Genomic DNA, 15,546 nt, shown 5'->3' with positions numbered 1-15,546 from the left:
GGGCGGGGTTGCCCGTTGAGCCGATCACATGAGTATGTATGCAGTAGCTCGATAGGGTTCAGAGGCTCTCACTTTAAATTCTTATCAGGAAAGTGAATCCTTGCCATCATCCATGGATTGGCCCTGGGACCCATTTTTACCCCACAGACACTCGTCTTTATGCCACTTTGGGTTAGCGTGCCTTCTAGGACTGGACGCCCTTCCCATGACTCGCCGGTTTTCCATGGGAAGGTTTCCCGATCTCCGATTTTATGTTTATGTTGTACTAGTTAGTTAATTACGCAGTAGTTAACTACTGCTCGTACGATATGTGTGGGTAAAGCCTTTGTTCTTGGCTACGTGGATGACATACCTACATGAACTTGAGGTGCGAGACGATTAGCGATGCATTGACTGCTTTATATAACCACAGCCCGGTACCGGGCTGTACCTCCATGGTTCCATTGTCCTAGAGTTAGGTTGCCAGTTCGGTCTCGTGGATGGAATAATATCCACTGGATTGAATAATAGGTAGCCGCCAAGCTAAATGCTAATGTTCAAGGAAGCCATCCACTTTCGTCCTGGATCCCGTTTTTGTTAACCATCCCATGGAAGTGCTGTGGTGAAATATAAGCGTCATTGTCCCAGTGCCGTAAGCTTCGTCGCCAGCTCTCAACATTCCGACAAGTTCACCTTGGAGGTTGAACATCCACGAGGGCCACGACCCTGAGTCTCCCTTCTCTGCAAAATCACCCCTTTCGATTGCTGGCAATCTTGTGTTCTCATGTGGGAACAATCGCAATCTGCCCGTCGTCGCCTCGGACCTGGGTGAACATAACACATTCTAGCTCACTGCAGGTCCCGAATGTGATTTGACTAGAGCGGTCGGACTTTTGGAGCTCAAGGCTGAAGAAAGGTTCTGTGATTGGCCGGTCGAACGCTCCAGAAAACTGAATGTTGTTTCCATAAGGGAAAGGCTGGAAACAGTCACATCTTAGCTATGCAGCAAAACACAAGAATAGACGTGATAACTTACCATATTACCAGAAACGCAATCCCCGTGCTGCTGGGTTTGAAGGCGCGAAGGATTGATTGCAACCAGTGCCCAGTCAGTGGAAACTTGACGTGTTTCCTTCTCCCTGTTTGACCGCATCGTGCTCCGTATTCTGTTCAGCTCAGGCCGCCTCTAGGGGGCAGGGAAAGTCCCAGATTTCGGTGTGACAAAGCACAGCTCCGGAAAACCCACTCATAGGGTCCCCATCGTGATCAGTCCTCCATAGAATGAGACATCTGGCATCAGCCATTCTTTGCCCCACACATATTGCGTGCCCTCATAGAGTGCCGATTGAGCTTTTCCCCTCATGAATGAGAGTTCCGTCGTTGTTCAGGCATTCACGGTCACCGGTCCGATACAGTCTGTTCCATCCATGCTCCCTAGAGCGTGCGTCTCGACACACTCTTGCCGCTCCTTATCTTGGTGTCGCCCGTCTGGACGTTGAGTGTGGCCAAAGACTGGCTTCCTGATATCAGGTCTTCATATCTACCCCATCAGACTATACTTGCTGTTCGGTCGAGCGCCATCTGTAAAGACAGTGAACTTCGTAGTGTCGAACTGGCATATGAAGTGCACCCAGTTCAGTATCCACTCAAGGTGGGAGTGCGCAAGGTGGCAGTTGGGACACTGTTGGAGAAGGATTACTGCGGCCGCGTTTGGTGATGCCTCGTCCTCAGCGTCTGGAAGCGGCAGGACACGTCGGTGCCCGGTTCTAGTTCCCCCGGCTGTGAGCTGCGTTCGGTCCCTATCGTGGATCCCTTCGACGGTCATTGTCTGCTGCTGCAGACGCGCCACAGTAGAGAAAGACCCAGGCCACCTATTACTGGCGACTGGGATATCATCAATCTAGTCGCCAGTGTCGAGGAGGTGAATCGCTTCCATCTCTGGTCGCCGCTGAGAATCTGTGACCAACGATAGATCGTGCGAGAAACAGCTTGGGTAGCGAAGTGGCCCGCTTTCCATAGGATCGTATCATCGTAGGTACGAGTGATGGTTCCGATCTGATGTCCATACTTTGTTAGACATGTCGGATATGCTGAAATTAGTAGATTCCACATACCTGTTGTGAATTACAGGCTAGATTGACCACCTGACCAGGGGGCGAATTCTCTCTGAATTGGTCTTGGTGATCCCAATGACTCCATGGAGACTGTTCCTAAGGGTGGGTTAACTAAGTTCCGATTCCCGTATGAAGGTACTCACTGGACACTATTATCCCATCTCGCGGCAATCTGAGAGACCTCAGTGGTAGAGTGTCCTCGTCCTGACCCCTGACGCAAGCTTCTGGCAGGTCCTGGTATGGCCCATGCGAAGGAGCCATCTGTTATATAAATTTGCTGCGTTTTCAGTATCGGGGTTTTACCTAGGTTGGTTCCACACAACTAGGTTGGCGGCATAGGCTTGTCTGTTTGGCGTAGGAGGTTGTATCTGTCAAGTCCACACAAATGCCCAGGTGAGTCATATGACAGTATCCATGGATTGGGAAGCCGCTGCTCAGATGCGTCGGAGCATGTAGAACGGGTGCGTTGTATACACATAAAGGCTTTGACACATAGGCCTTAGCACATCTTGAGTGGTCTCTGCTGCAGCCGATGGTGGCTGCATAAAGCTAGTTCATTTGGATGAGAGCATAGTGTGGATGGGATGCGAAAAGACGAAAGGAGAAGAGGATGGAGAGCGTGCGAAGAGGGAAGTGGAGGGAGAGCATAGCGTGGACAGGTGAAGAAGAAGAAGAAGAAGAAGAAGAAAAAGAATATGGAGAGCAACCAGGAAGAAGTCGCTCGTATTCTGTCATGTGCTCTCCCCAGACAGCCTTGGAGGGAATTTTTACGAGAACATAGGAACCTTCCAAGATTGGGAAATAAACAATTCCGGTATAAATTACCTAATACTAGATCTACTAGATCGCAAATGTTGTATCTAACTAGGCTGCAAAAAAGTAGGAAAAAAGTGCCCTGAAGAGGGAATCAATAGGGAGCAAAGTCCCACTCACATCCAATCATTGCTTCTCCAACATCACCACCTGACTGGCAAATTCACCCTCCAAGGGGAACTGCAGACCAAGGTTCATCAAGGTTGCGCCAGTGTAGACCGCATCACCATCGACCTTGTACGAGGCCTGCGCATCCAGACCCTGCAATCTGATGCGCGGGTAGGCGAAGTTGATATTGGGAACGACGTGGTAGACGAACAACGCAGCCTGCTGACCATCCTCGGAGATAAACAAAACCGCGGGCCAGTTCGATTCCTCCGGAAGATTCAACCGCCACATATCACCATTGAGCACAAGCGGGCTCACCTTCTCCGCGAGCGCAATGAGTCCTGGCAAAGCGGCCTTATCATCCTCTGGCATTTCAGCCGGATCAAGTTCCAGACCAAAGCCTCCGCCCATCATCGCAACATGGCCGCGGAAAGACACAGGAACTGTACGGCCCGTCTGCTGGTTTGGCACGGCGGACAGATGGGCGCCCATCGCACTGGCCGGGTAGGCAAGAGAGGTACCCATCTGGATGGAGATGCGCTGGACGGCATCCGTGTCATCTGATGTCCAGATCTGCGGGAAGTACTGCAGTACACCTGGGTCGAAACGGCCTCCGCCCGAGGCACAGCCCTCCCAGAGGACATCGGGGAACTTGCTGGTCAACGTATCGAAGACACGGTACATACCGAGCATGTAGGCGTGGTGGGTGGCTGGGGAAGTCACCTCGTGCATGCCTCTGTTGTTATCCCACTTGACGTAGGTGATATCCGCGCTCTCGAGAATGTCGGAGACAGCCTTGATGATGTAGTCCTGAACTTCGGGAAGGGCAAGGTTCAGCACAAGCTGGTTGCGGACCTCGGTGCGAGGGTAGGATCCTGCATGCAAAGCCCAGTCGGGATGTTCGTCATACAGAGTCGACTTGGGATTGACCATTTCCGGCTCGACCCAAATACCAAAGCGCAGTTTCTCTGATGAGTTTGCGACTTTCAAGTCAGTGATCTTCTTCACGAAGGGCTCCAGACCATCTGGGAATCGGTCTGGATTCGGTACCCAGTCGCCAAGTCCCTCCGTATCGGAAGTACGGGGATATTCCTTGCCAAACCAGCCATCATCCAGAACAAAAAGCTTGGCACCAATCTCGGCGGACTCCTTGGCCAGATTGTAGATGTTGCTCTCGTTGAGGTTGAAGCCCAGTCCTTCCCAGCTGTTGAGCAGAGGAGGACGGTCACTCTTGGCAAACTTGCTCTTGGTGAGATGGTTGCGGTACAGGCGATGCAATGCGCGGGACATGCCACCAATACCATCTTGGGAGTATACCGACACACACTCAGGGGAGGTCAGAGTCTCTCCGGGGGGCAGAGTCCAAGAGAGCTGGCTAGGGTTGAATCCAAGGAGAGCGCGCGTGAAGCCCTGTGAGCCCTTCTCGACGTCCACAGAGAATGATCCGGTGTACACAAGAGAAAATCCCCAAGCCTCTCCATGGCTCTCGGTGGTGGTGGAATCCACCAAAGCCAAGAACGGATTGTGGAGCGCAGACGAGTAACCAGTAGCACTTCCAAAGCCTTGGATGCCGTATTCGACCTTTCTCCTCTCTCGATGAGCCTCCCTTGCCCAATCACCGCGGAGACTGATCATGTCCATATCTCCAAGGGGCAGGTCCACACTCAGACTTGCCAGAGACTCAATTGTGATATTGGCCTTTCCATTATTCGTAACATTCACGCTACGCACAATGGCATCGTGCTCAGGGAAAATCGAGTATGAGAGGTCGGCAGCAACATCGCTGTACTTGTCATACAGATGAACGACCAGGGTACTAACATCATCTTCTGAGCCCATTGTCGCCGGCAAACCAGCCAGAGCGGGTTTTCCTGCAATAATATCGTGCGATTTGTACTGGAATTCTGACACGGTATAGCCTTCTGACTGGCGAATGCGAATCGCAGGGAGCCGGAAGTCCCCTCGTCCCTGGTCTGGGAACTCGCGGCGCACACGTCCTGAGGCTCCAACCCAACCTGCGGTGCCATGAACAGACTCAAGAGGGATATCAGCCCCGACGGAGCCTCCGAAGTGGTCTCCTAGCAGATCACCGGTAGTGTTGTCGATATGAAACCGGTATGAGACACTATTGCCATTGAGGGCAAATGAGGTACCATCTGCCACAATTGCTGCAGAGGATGCGATTAGTCTTGCACCCAGAGAAACATCATGTTTTGCTTACGCTTTCCGGTAGAACCCTTAGCCATGACAGCCTGCGGATGTGCCAGTAGAGCCACGAGGCCAGTGGCCACAATGCCCCCTAATGCGTGAACCATTTTAGCAATTGGTTCTGTAAGGGCTGACGGACTCCACAGAGCGGACTGAAGTATGCAGCATACCTTTATATGCCTACCTCAGAGAGAGCAAGGTTACATCCCCCACGTTTGTTGACAACGGCTCGGAGTGAATTACACCAAATTTCCGCTGCAAAACCGGGCTCAACTGGCCCAAGCAAGCAATAAAATGGATTTATCCGGGTCCGTTGAACTGTAGTAAGTGCCTAATTGCAGATCCTCAACATATTTGGCAAGAGGACAGCGATATACTCCGTATACCCCCAAGGGACCAAATTGCGGGGGCTCCTGTGGGGAAATGGGGAAACTCCGGGATATCGAGGTCGTGAGCTGGGCGGGTTTGAGCGGCTCTGATTGGTGGGGAGACCTTAATTCCGCCCCGCCGGGGCCCGATGTTCCTGGACGACTCTCTAGCTTGTCCATTTTTGTTCAATGCTCAGAAGAATGACGTGGTTGTCAGAGAGAACAAGCCACTGGATAGTCTAAAGGACTGTCTATACTCTATAAGATCAGCTTGATCATGCCTTGTGAAGCGCGGCAACTACAGCATGTAATTTATAATGGTTTTAGCTGTGTATCAATACCATATAGACTGACTAATAATACCGGCAAAATGCAAATTGCGATGCGCCGATCTGAACAGCCAAAGTACCTGAGAGCAATTCAATATCATCATGAAAACAAAGCTGTCTTGATGGAACAGAACACTCAAGGTGTTGTGGACTACAACGATAGCTTGCGCAAGGTAAATCTCTCCCCAAATCGCGGAATGCGAAGAAGTCAACTAACAAAAGTAGATATCGAACAGCCTTGAGAATGCCCTGAAGACATTTGGTCCTTCCTCCAGGCAATACCAGACTATACTTGAAATGCTGAAAGAATGTCTCCGGGACATTGACAATGAAAGTCGAAAGCAGAGCAAAACCCAGGTGGTCGACGCCGATATGCTCAGCCTTGCCATGGGGTTCTTGGATATAGGGAACCTATGAATTGCATGTGGTGTTGATATGAACGTTTGTGTACTCATATCTGGTCATATCTGATGTATTCAAGCGAGATCTATGAGCTGATGGCTATGTTACAGCCATCAATATTCCGTATCACAACCTAGCCAAGGGGAATATAATTATCTTAAGGGGGGGGGGTTAACTATATCAATATCCTAGACTTAAGATATGTAAAATAGGCGTGGAAGTATACGGGATAGGTGGTGATATGGCTTTGATTGCTGCTCTATGTATCTTCTGGTGACGATGTTAGTCATTAGACAGCACGCGTTCAAGCGATTTGTATTCCAAATGTCCAAATCCAAAGCCACAAGGACGAATCAATCATAGATCCATACAATGAGTAGGACTTGTTCTGCCATTGGGAAAGCTCGGTCATTAGACCGAAGATGCAGATGAAACAGTCACCAGAGTGGCAGAACAAGTCAGTCCGTCCACGCAGTAAGGGCAGAATAGTCACAGAAGTGAAGCTAGACACAACACTGAACAAATGGACTCCCCGATCCAAACAGGCATCCCGCTCCACCCGCTCCACACAGAGGCAAAAGATAAACAGCCAGCTTCCAGGGGACGCCATGCAACAAACTCCAGATGTATGCAATCGTAAGACAGGTCATGATATAGCGCGGTTGCAGAGGGTCCTTGGTCTCTGCACCCGCAGGAGCATCAAAGGTAATGGCAGCCGCCAGACCCCAATGATCCAAACGAACCGGCGGTTAGGGATTTCCAATATCCAGACATGGGATGTTATTAATATTTTCATTGTCGTTCTTGAGGGTCAAAACCGACGTCATTTGTGCATCTCAGTCGATCAAGGGCTTTTTCTGGTTACCGACAATAGCGGCGCCTATATGACTGAGGGCGTTGTGGTCATTCGGTCGTACAATGGCTGGAAGAGGCAGCATAGGGTTGTCCGGATTGACGTGGGCTGCATCTCGTGCCGCTTGCTCGATTGCTTCCATCTCTTCCTTGCAACCGGCATGATCAAGAGGGCAGACGACGATTGGTTGTCGTATGGTAATATCTCGTGCAGAAGTTAAGTGGGCCTGTTGAATGTAAGTTTTCCAGAATGGAAAGTGCTCATATGGGAAGGAACGAACCCGGACTGTGAGGTAGTACTCGATTTTATATAGACTTGCTGTAGTTGTGAAGCCACTCACGCCATATGTGGGAAACGCTGCTCTACTCCTCGGCAGGATTCCCTCTGAGTCGCGCAGATCCTTGGCAGGGAATACCAAGCCTAGGTTAGTCAAATAGCCCGATTGCGGTAATTTAACTCCTATGGTCTCTGTCTTCTTGGCCAGAACTTTGACTTTGCGCTGGGGCTCGTCACCCTCGTGGTTGTAGACTATTTCCTCGTCGATTCCGATGGTGATTTTGTTGATGGTCACTTTACGCGCCTTGCCCATCCAGCTCTCGTTCGGTGATAACTTGACGTAGACGCTGACAGGATCAAGAGGACCGTACGACCACCGTGGTAGTGATATCGCTAACGTGACCAGATGATCTGATACGCGCTCCGCCGACTCGGGGCGATTGTACATGCCGAATGTGGAGAGTGTGTCGTAGCGCGCTATGGGGACGGGGAAGGTGTATTTATGCTGCTGCTGCTGCCCTTGTTGGACCATGACCACCATCTCGTAATAGGTCTCGGCGGTGCGACTCGGGAGCTGTACACTGGCTGGGGGAACCCGGCGAGAGGCATCGCGACCCCCGCGGCCGAATGGAATGAAGAGCACGAAGGGCAAGTCCATAGATATAACTTCCTCGTATTCCTTTCCAGCGGGGCATCGGAACAGAAGCATCTCCTTGCCCACGATATCCGTAATCTCTTTTCGTGGTGGAGCTAGGCGCTTCTTTGTGAGGGAATCGGCTGAAGGGTGGATTGTCTCGCGGCGGTGGAGGGAGATGGTAACGAGCGAGACGTTGACTGGAGCTGTAATGCCGGCGCATGGTCTGATTTCGACTTTGCCTTCAATTCGTGGCTTGGATGGTCAGTCAATGGAGCTGCGTGAGCAGGGGGCCATATCGGGGCTCGTCGCATGTAACGCAGGGCGCTTACCATGGTCGCAGAAATTCCCGGGTATCCGATCAGAAAATTCCCATTTGCGGGGCCTGAAACGCGCACAAAGGCGGCCATCTCGAATCAACCGTGTATGTCGTACCATGGACATGCGGAGGGAGGTGGTTGAGTTGTGGGGAATATGCGTGGGGCGGGTTCCTCTCTCACAGGTCATAGGGTATGACGGGGTGTTTCGCGTTAACTGTGAGGGAGCTTGGGCCTCTAGAGGTTGAAGACTCGAAGATAAGAGGTCGGAAAGGTCTAGTATTGGTGTTCTGGTAGAAGAGTGAGATTGCCACGGCAATAGACTACATGTATGAGGACCTGTGGAAATGACGAACCACTTTTGGTGCCAGAAACGGCCATCTTTCCACCCGGTAACTTTGGAGGTTGGGTGCTTCACCGCCCACCATTAGCGCCGTTTGTCATCATCTGCCGTGATGCCCCTTCAACAGTCATTTCCCCTTAGATTCCACCTGCCACCAGAACGACGCCAAAAAATGGCTCCCTTCCTATGTGTCTATGTATTGCATTGCAGTCGTTGAACGCTACTGACGAAAGTGAGGAGGGGATTTGGCCCTTTCTACATTGCTGTCTCAGCCTCAACCGAAGATCCTCAAGTTATCGTAGGCTTGGCAGATCGGCGGCTTAATCGTTCGGACCCGTTCTACGGAGTATAAACTATAGCCTCCTGCTATCTGCACTTTAAGACTGTACAACCTCAGGCAAATTCAAAAGTGGGCAGAAGTAAGGCGACCCAATAAAATCCAGTCAATTGGAAAACAACGTTACAACTGAAAGGGGTAAACGGTTTTCAGTTGTTATCAGAATATTTCAGGGGGGCTTAGGACTCATAAGTCATAACACCTGCAGCAAACTATTTTCCCATCCTAAAAGCCATTACTTCTGTACATCTTTTCCAGAACTCTGCGCGGCTAATACTACGATTACACGTGTCTTGATTAGCCATGGGCTTCCACTACCCGGATGCTCTCGAGAAACATAACTGGGTCGCCGGAGGACTCGACGCTTATATCTACCACATCACTCCAACTATTGTCGTGAAAACTGTTCGTCCCGACCGAGCCCCCAAAGAAAAGGCGACGGGGCATCCTTTGCTCAAGGAGATCGCGTTTTTCAAACGTCTTAATGAGCGCCAGGATCGATGTCCGCATATCATCGAATGCTTTCTCATGCTTCCAGACCATCTTTTCCTATCATATTGCACGCATAAGTCGCTTGCCCCTCGCTTCTATGAACGCCAGGAGCGAGAGCCAGTAAAAAATGGTGGCCTTGGGCGTCTTATCAGAGTCAAGGAATACGAGGATCCTGCTCTCATCGCTCGGTGGATACAACAACTCACCTATGCTCTTGAGTATGTGGAGAAAATGGGCTTCTGTCACAATGATCTGCATGCAAGCAACTGTCTTCTTGATGGGAACTTCAACTTAAAGCTCACAGATTTTGGTCGTGCCACCACCATTGGACAAATGCTTGAAGGTGTCTTTCCTCCACGGGCCAAACCAATACTTGCTGGACCATTGCAACGCACATACGGTCTCTGTTCCGCCAGAACTGAACAATTTGCCGTCGGGACACTTCTATACTTCATGGTATATGGTCATGAACCCTATGACGACGTTATCCTCGGCGCCTCGGAATGGGATCGCCGATTTGGGGAAATGGAGTTTCCAGAACTTAACCGCAACGAAGTGTTTGACGGTCTTATTTCTGCTTGTTGGTACGATGTCTATCCTACAATGGCCTTGGTAGCGTATGATCTCAAACGCAAGACAAAGGATATGGTCTCAAATGCAGAAGACATCTTCATTGACTCTAAGAAGGAGACAAAGACCTGTGAAGCATTGGTTCGCCGAGGCTTGCTGGGACCTGAGCTGGCTCTCAGCTTTCAGCCGGCCTGGCGAAGATACCTACATGCTATTGTGAAGAGAAGCGTGTCTATTTGGCAGTGCTTTCTAAGGTGCTGAGGTGCTTGGACTTATAGTCTTAACCCGAAACAAGGACTTGTTATCGTACAGTGGCTGTTTCATTCAATTTCGTGATTTCCGAACAAGAGGCGGTCTTATCTTATTATATTTCATAGAGAAGATTCTACACCTATTAGCTGAGTAACAACCCCATAGCTGGTCCCGTGCATTGATCTTGGTGGACCGCTTGGTACACGGTGAGTCAAAATAATGAATACTGTGTACATGAGATTGTGGAAGGCATGGGGTGCTACACCCAACCCTGGAAAAAGGCAAAACTAACCCGATACAGTATTTCACAGATCCGCCGTTTACAGGGATCGATCTGGTAGATCTATCAGATCTGCCCAATCTAGGTGACTACCTACATAGATGTACCACGGAGTATGCCTAGATATGCGGAGTACAATAAGCTCGTGTGTGGAGCCTCGATGGATCACAATGGCATAGGTCATCGTCATCTCACATGCAACGGACTGGATAGATCTATATATCCCAACTACAATACGATTACTAACTAGTCAATTAGAACATGGAATACATTAGTTAGTTGAATCTCGACATGCCGTCAAAATTGAAATGTAAACATCGATCATACAATTTGAACCATGGAAGAGGAAATGCTGGGGCAAGCTTTTGGTTGCCAGTGCAACCACGGATCACCTATGACATCGCCTCTTCTCCACCTCTTCCTGCACCTCTTCCAGAATATCCACACTTCTTAATTTCAACTAACAACTACTACAACATGCCTCCCCGACGCACAGGAAATCGCCCTGCTGGGTCCCAGCCAACGCTCTCCTTTGGATCCCGCACTCGAGTCACCAAGCCAGTCACCGCACCCTCTCGGAACGCCAAGGCCCTCGACTCACCGGCTCCGTCACTATCCGACAAGTCTGCCACGGGCACTCCAGAGCCCCAACAGGCGTCTGTCACTCCTGTCGAACCTTCCAAGCCGCATGTTGCAGAGCTCGTAGTCCGAGAGCAGGCTGCAGTCGAACATCAAGCGCCCTTATCCGAAGAAGATAAGCGGGCCCTGAAGTTGACCAAGAAGGACGTTTGGCGATACTGGCAGGCTCAAGAACAGGCGCGCAAAGCACCCTCTGGTAAGTTGGCCTCGTGATCGGTCGGATCAATAGAACTATCGGCTAATTCGACTCAACAGTCCACCAAGAAGACTTGGATGTGGAGGAGAAGATCCTTAGACACTTTGATCTTTCCAGTCAATACGGGGTATGTTGTCCGGGCATTATCTCAGAACCCAAGTTGTATAGACAATTTCTCTAACGTTCGGACTTTCTCTAGCCCTGCATTGGAATCGCTCGAGTCAAGCGCTGGAGACGGGCGAACATGCTGAAGCTGAACCCACCCATTGAGGTCTTGACCGTTCTCCTCAAAGGCAAGGACACGAAGGAGCGGGCCTATATTGATGAGCTGCTCTCATGAAGATTCTATCCTTGGGAGTAGTTGAATTGGCATTGACAGGCTTTGCATGGATTTGGCGTTAGATAAAGGGCATTGATGAGATACGAATGACATGGGCCTTCCCGGGTTTCCGGTTGTAAGAATGAGTGATATTCCATATTCCCATGGCTTGTGTCTCCTGTAGATGTCGAGATCATGTGCTGTTGGCAAGAGCTGGAATGGAGCACGTGCAATGCTCCTTCCCAATCCAAGCTGAAACAGCTAAACAACTTAAAATTTTTCTTCGCCTGTGCGAATCAGCATCGCACTTATGACTCGTACTGCACTTCCCGTCTCTTTCCACTCTTCTCGACTTTTCATGTGAGGCGACCGGGACCAGGTTATGATGCGCAATGACCCTGTCTCAGACATGAAATTGAACATGGGCAATGATGGGTTCGGAAAAGCAGCAGTACTGCTGGACCCCTACAACGTTGTATCCGAGAGATTCGCCCAATTCGATCGAGTACTTGACTTTTCCCACGGAGGCGTTGCCGATCGCAATCTCTAACTGTCATCGAGAAGCAAATTTCGAGATTGTGCTAAAACAGTTCAGCGCCCAATGGCCTCGAATACTATCTATATTTATCGCAGGGTTCAGAAAACCATGCTTTACACAGTACGGAGTACCAGGATTGGAGACCAAGATACGGACAGGGGCAATATGATCATCAAAGACATCTCATCTCGGTTAGAGATCTCCAAATGTCCGCGTTTGAGCGACAATGGGTCTATCCGGACCCTCCCCCGCGATATTGGCGATTGTACTTGCTTTTTTTAGCTCCTTTCCCAGCTTTGTTTGGATCGATCGTCTTTATCTTTACATACATCGTCTTGTCGGTGGACCAAGTGAATAACCTCCACTGGGCTGGAATAGTCACGATTGTTATTATTTTTCTCATTATCCACCGAGTTGGTCACTCACTACCAGGGCCTATCGCTTCGGACCTCCTAATTCGCTGACTTCTCTGATGAAGTCTAGGCCCAATCGAGATATTTCCCCGGCTGTACGCACCATTTCTCTTAGGTGCACGGTAAGTGGCTGGGGACAGAGTTTCGTTCGCCAACCCCAGGGCTGGGTGACGACCCTATTGGGATCATTGTCTCACCTGGCAGCTACATCTCGTTCCTGATTTCCCTGATCTTCTTGAATAACCCCACATCGGGGAGGACTTAGCGTACTTGGCAATATGTTCCTTGGAAAAGGGCAAGGTTCTGGTCCAGCCAATGTATGGGCCCACCCCCGCCCAATGTCTCACTCGGCGGAAACATGGGGAAGAAAGTACTACTTTCCAGCCCACTCTCATCTCGCGCCCGGCTACCCCTCCCCCGCGGTTGCACATAATTGAGCACCAGATGAAGATGGAAGACGTGGGTTTGACACTATCCTCGCAGCCGGGAGAGGCGATCATCGTATGCAGGTACAGCATCTCACGATCGAGTCACGACGCTCGGAAGATATCCACATCTTGCAACTCCAGCTAGTTTGTGGTTGTCGTGGGCCATATCGCAAGACCTTAATACCCCGGTGTATCCCAGTGAAACATTGAATGCGGGTTTTCTTTGAGACCGTCATCCGATCTTACCAGGCCTCCAGCTTCGCGCTCTCTGCGGCTTGATTGTACAACCACGAGTCCTACTACGTTGTATACCATACGCAGTAAGTCCGCTGTATACGCAGTATGTATGTTTTATCAATTTCCGCAGGTCGCAGGGTTCCTAACCAAGTTCTCCTGAATTTGGGCCTCAAATCTCTTGTCGTTGAGGTACCTCAGGATGACGCTGTGTTACCCCAATAGAATTAAAGTCGACGATGGTCACTCCGCCGACACTCCGTATATTCCATTCCATTCCATCAACAATTTAAATGTAAATGTATTCAAGTTATTAATTTCATTCAAATTGGAGCAAAGAGCGTCGGATCGAATACCCAATGTGGACTAGCTAAATACTACACTCCCTCGGCCCCTGCCGCCGGTCCCGACATCTTCCCCGGATTTTCGGATTTTCCTGGAGGCTGGAACTTCCAATACAACACAACACATTATCCTTGCTCTATTCGATTGGCTTGCCACCCCATTCCATTATTGGTCTCACTAATACCACTCATGCATCAATTTCTTGGATGATGTACAGGCTTGCGTATGCCACGCCTCAAAAACACTGAAATCCGGCTTCGTGGCCATGGACTTACACAGGCTTGTCAGTGGAGACGCTGCACGACCTTACATGTACTGCAACCTATATGGAGGGTACTGTACCCGCCGTACCTCGAACCCTTGGAGGCCTAGCCTGACATCAAGATTCAGTAGAAGCTAATACCATTGACTTTATCGGCCGTATGACTAGCTGGGAAATGAGAGGTGCATGACGAACCAACGTTGCCACTCGTCTAACTTAGCCTGGAGTTTCTCTCGTGGACCTGGTCTAGCGTCGACTTGGCAATGCGGGAATACGTACCCCGTACGAGAACCCGCATATTGAAGCCAGTCATTCTCGCCGGAACGCTCAATTGGCTGCAGGAAATCAAAAAGTGGCGTCAGCCTTCAGCCTTGGCCACCTATACTGAGGGTCTGGGGCCCCAATCCGTGAAATTACGGTTTTGAGTCAACCGCGGCCTTGGCCCTACTTTGGGAAGATTGCCTCCCATTAAGCATGCGGAGACATGTGACGGCTCTAGGCGGACCTTTGGTGCGACACCGGGACCCTCTGCCATGAGGACGGTGGATACAATGGGACTGGCAAAGCTTATAAGAAGGCCATCACCCGTCCAAGTCCAGGCCTCCTCCTTCAACTCATCCCGCATTCGCTACTTATATTCAACGGTCTTTTCCTTCCAATAATATCTTTTTTTCAGATTCAAATCTTGTCAAGATGAAGTTCTCCACCACTCTGATTGCTCTCGTTGCTGCCGGCCTCGCCAGCGCCCAGCTTCCCGATGTTCCCCCTTGCTCGGTACGTTCTTAGACAATGCTTATATCTCTAAGATGTCTGTGCTAACACTCCAATTCAGCTGAACTGCTTCGTCAGCGCTCTGACCAGCGACGGCTGCTCCGAGCTCCTCGACTTCGAGTGCCACTGCCAGAAGACCGAGCTTGTCAGCAGCATCACCCCCTGTGTTGAGAAGGCTTGCGAGTTCAAGGACCAAGTCGGTATGTATACACCTATCCACTCCCTATAGCCACAGAACTTCCAATTAACACACCGCCAGCCGTCTCCAACGCCGTCACCGACCAGTGCAAGTCTGCCGGCCACCCCATCTCGATCCCTCCCATCGAGTCTGAGAAGACCACCACCGCCGTTGAGACCACCACTGCCGTCGAGACTACCACTGCTGTCGAGACCACTACCGCTGTCGAGACCACCACTGCCGTTGAGACCAGCACCCCCGTCCCTGAGCCCACCGACACTGTCATCACCACTGGCACTCCCGTCCCCACTGCCTCCTCCTCCGGTGTCGTCACCTCCACCCCTCTCGTGACCAAGACCGGCTCTGCCACCCAGTCTTCCGCCTCGCCCAGCTACACTGGCGCTGCTTCCAACGTCAAGGGTAACTTGGCCGGTGTTGCTGCTTTCGCCGCCGCTGCCGCCTACGTCCTGTAAATATACCTATACCTAATCTGAGGCTGCTGTCGATCTTTCGGATCGGCCCGCGCTGGCAGGGTGTATTTTCTTCTT

At 50.7% G+C, this 15,546-nt stretch overlaps 7 protein-coding genes across 7 annotated transcripts; 4 read left to right on the top strand and 3 right to left on the bottom strand.

Annotated features, from left to right (window-relative positions):
- Positions 1–761: 761 nt before the first annotated feature.
- Positions 762–1,804, bottom strand: N7515_010192 (uncharacterized protein; the record flags this gene model as incomplete). The annotated part of the gene is made up of 3 exons (XM_056670935.1): positions 762–956; positions 1,016–1,118; positions 1,524–1,804. The coding sequence occupies 3 exons, from the start codon at positions 1,802–1,804 to the stop codon at positions 762–764; spliced, it is 579 nt and encodes a 192-aa protein (XP_056517308.1).
- A 1,228-nt stretch (positions 1,805–3,032) lies between these two features.
- Positions 3,033–5,329, bottom strand: N7515_010191 (alpha-galactosidase; the record flags this gene model as incomplete). Its single annotated transcript, XM_056670934.1, has 2 exons — positions 3,033–5,182; positions 5,236–5,329. The coding sequence occupies 2 exons, from the start codon at positions 5,327–5,329 to the stop codon at positions 3,033–3,035; spliced, it is 2,244 nt and encodes a 747-aa protein (XP_056517307.1).
- A 631-nt stretch (positions 5,330–5,960) lies between these two features.
- On the top strand, positions 5,961–6,336 carry N7515_010190 (uncharacterized protein; the record flags this gene model as incomplete). The annotated part of the gene is made up of 2 exons (XM_056670933.1): positions 5,961–6,092; positions 6,145–6,336. The coding sequence occupies 2 exons, from the start codon at positions 5,961–5,963 to the stop codon at positions 6,334–6,336; spliced, it is 324 nt and encodes a 107-aa protein (XP_056517306.1).
- An 821-nt stretch (positions 6,337–7,157) lies between these two features.
- N7515_010189 (arrestin C-terminal domain-containing protein) lies at positions 7,158–8,494 on the bottom strand (the record flags this gene model as incomplete). Its single annotated transcript, XM_056670932.1, has 2 exons — positions 7,158–8,339; positions 8,417–8,494. The coding sequence occupies 2 exons, from the start codon at positions 8,492–8,494 to the stop codon at positions 7,158–7,160; spliced, it is 1,260 nt and encodes a 419-aa protein (XP_056517305.1).
- Positions 8,495–9,384: 890 nt separating this feature from the next.
- Positions 9,385–10,404, top strand: N7515_010188 (protein kinase domain protein; the record flags this gene model as incomplete). The annotated part of the gene is made up of 1 exon (XM_056670931.1): positions 9,385–10,404. The coding sequence occupies one exon, from the start codon at positions 9,385–9,387 to the stop codon at positions 10,402–10,404; it is 1,020 nt and encodes a 339-aa protein (XP_056517304.1).
- A 748-nt stretch (positions 10,405–11,152) lies between these two features.
- N7515_010187 (putative DNA polymerase delta subunit 4) lies at positions 11,153–11,850 on the top strand (the record flags this gene model as incomplete). The annotated part of the gene is made up of 3 exons (XM_056670930.1): positions 11,153–11,510; positions 11,570–11,637; positions 11,710–11,850. The coding sequence occupies 3 exons, from the start codon at positions 11,153–11,155 to the stop codon at positions 11,848–11,850; spliced, it is 567 nt and encodes a 188-aa protein (XP_056517303.1).
- A 2,892-nt stretch (positions 11,851–14,742) lies between these two features.
- On the top strand, positions 14,743–15,471 carry N7515_010186 (CFEM domain-containing protein; the record flags this gene model as incomplete). Its single annotated transcript, XM_056670929.1, has 3 exons — positions 14,743–14,823; positions 14,882–15,020; positions 15,080–15,471. 3 exons carry the CDS (start codon positions 14,743–14,745, stop codon positions 15,469–15,471), a joined length of 612 nt encoding a protein of 203 aa, XP_056517302.1.
- Between the last annotated feature and the right edge of the window lie 75 nt (positions 15,472–15,546).

This window comes from Penicillium bovifimosum (genome assembly GCF_028826915.1).
Source record: "Penicillium bovifimosum strain IBT 22155 chromosome Unknown utg000008l_segment0_segment0, whole genome shotgun sequence".
In the NCBI taxonomy this organism is placed as follows: domain Eukaryota; kingdom Fungi; phylum Ascomycota; class Eurotiomycetes; order Eurotiales; family Aspergillaceae; genus Penicillium; species Penicillium bovifimosum.
Note: the sequence above shows the minus strand (reverse complement) of the source record. Positions and strands in the feature narration are given on the sequence as shown.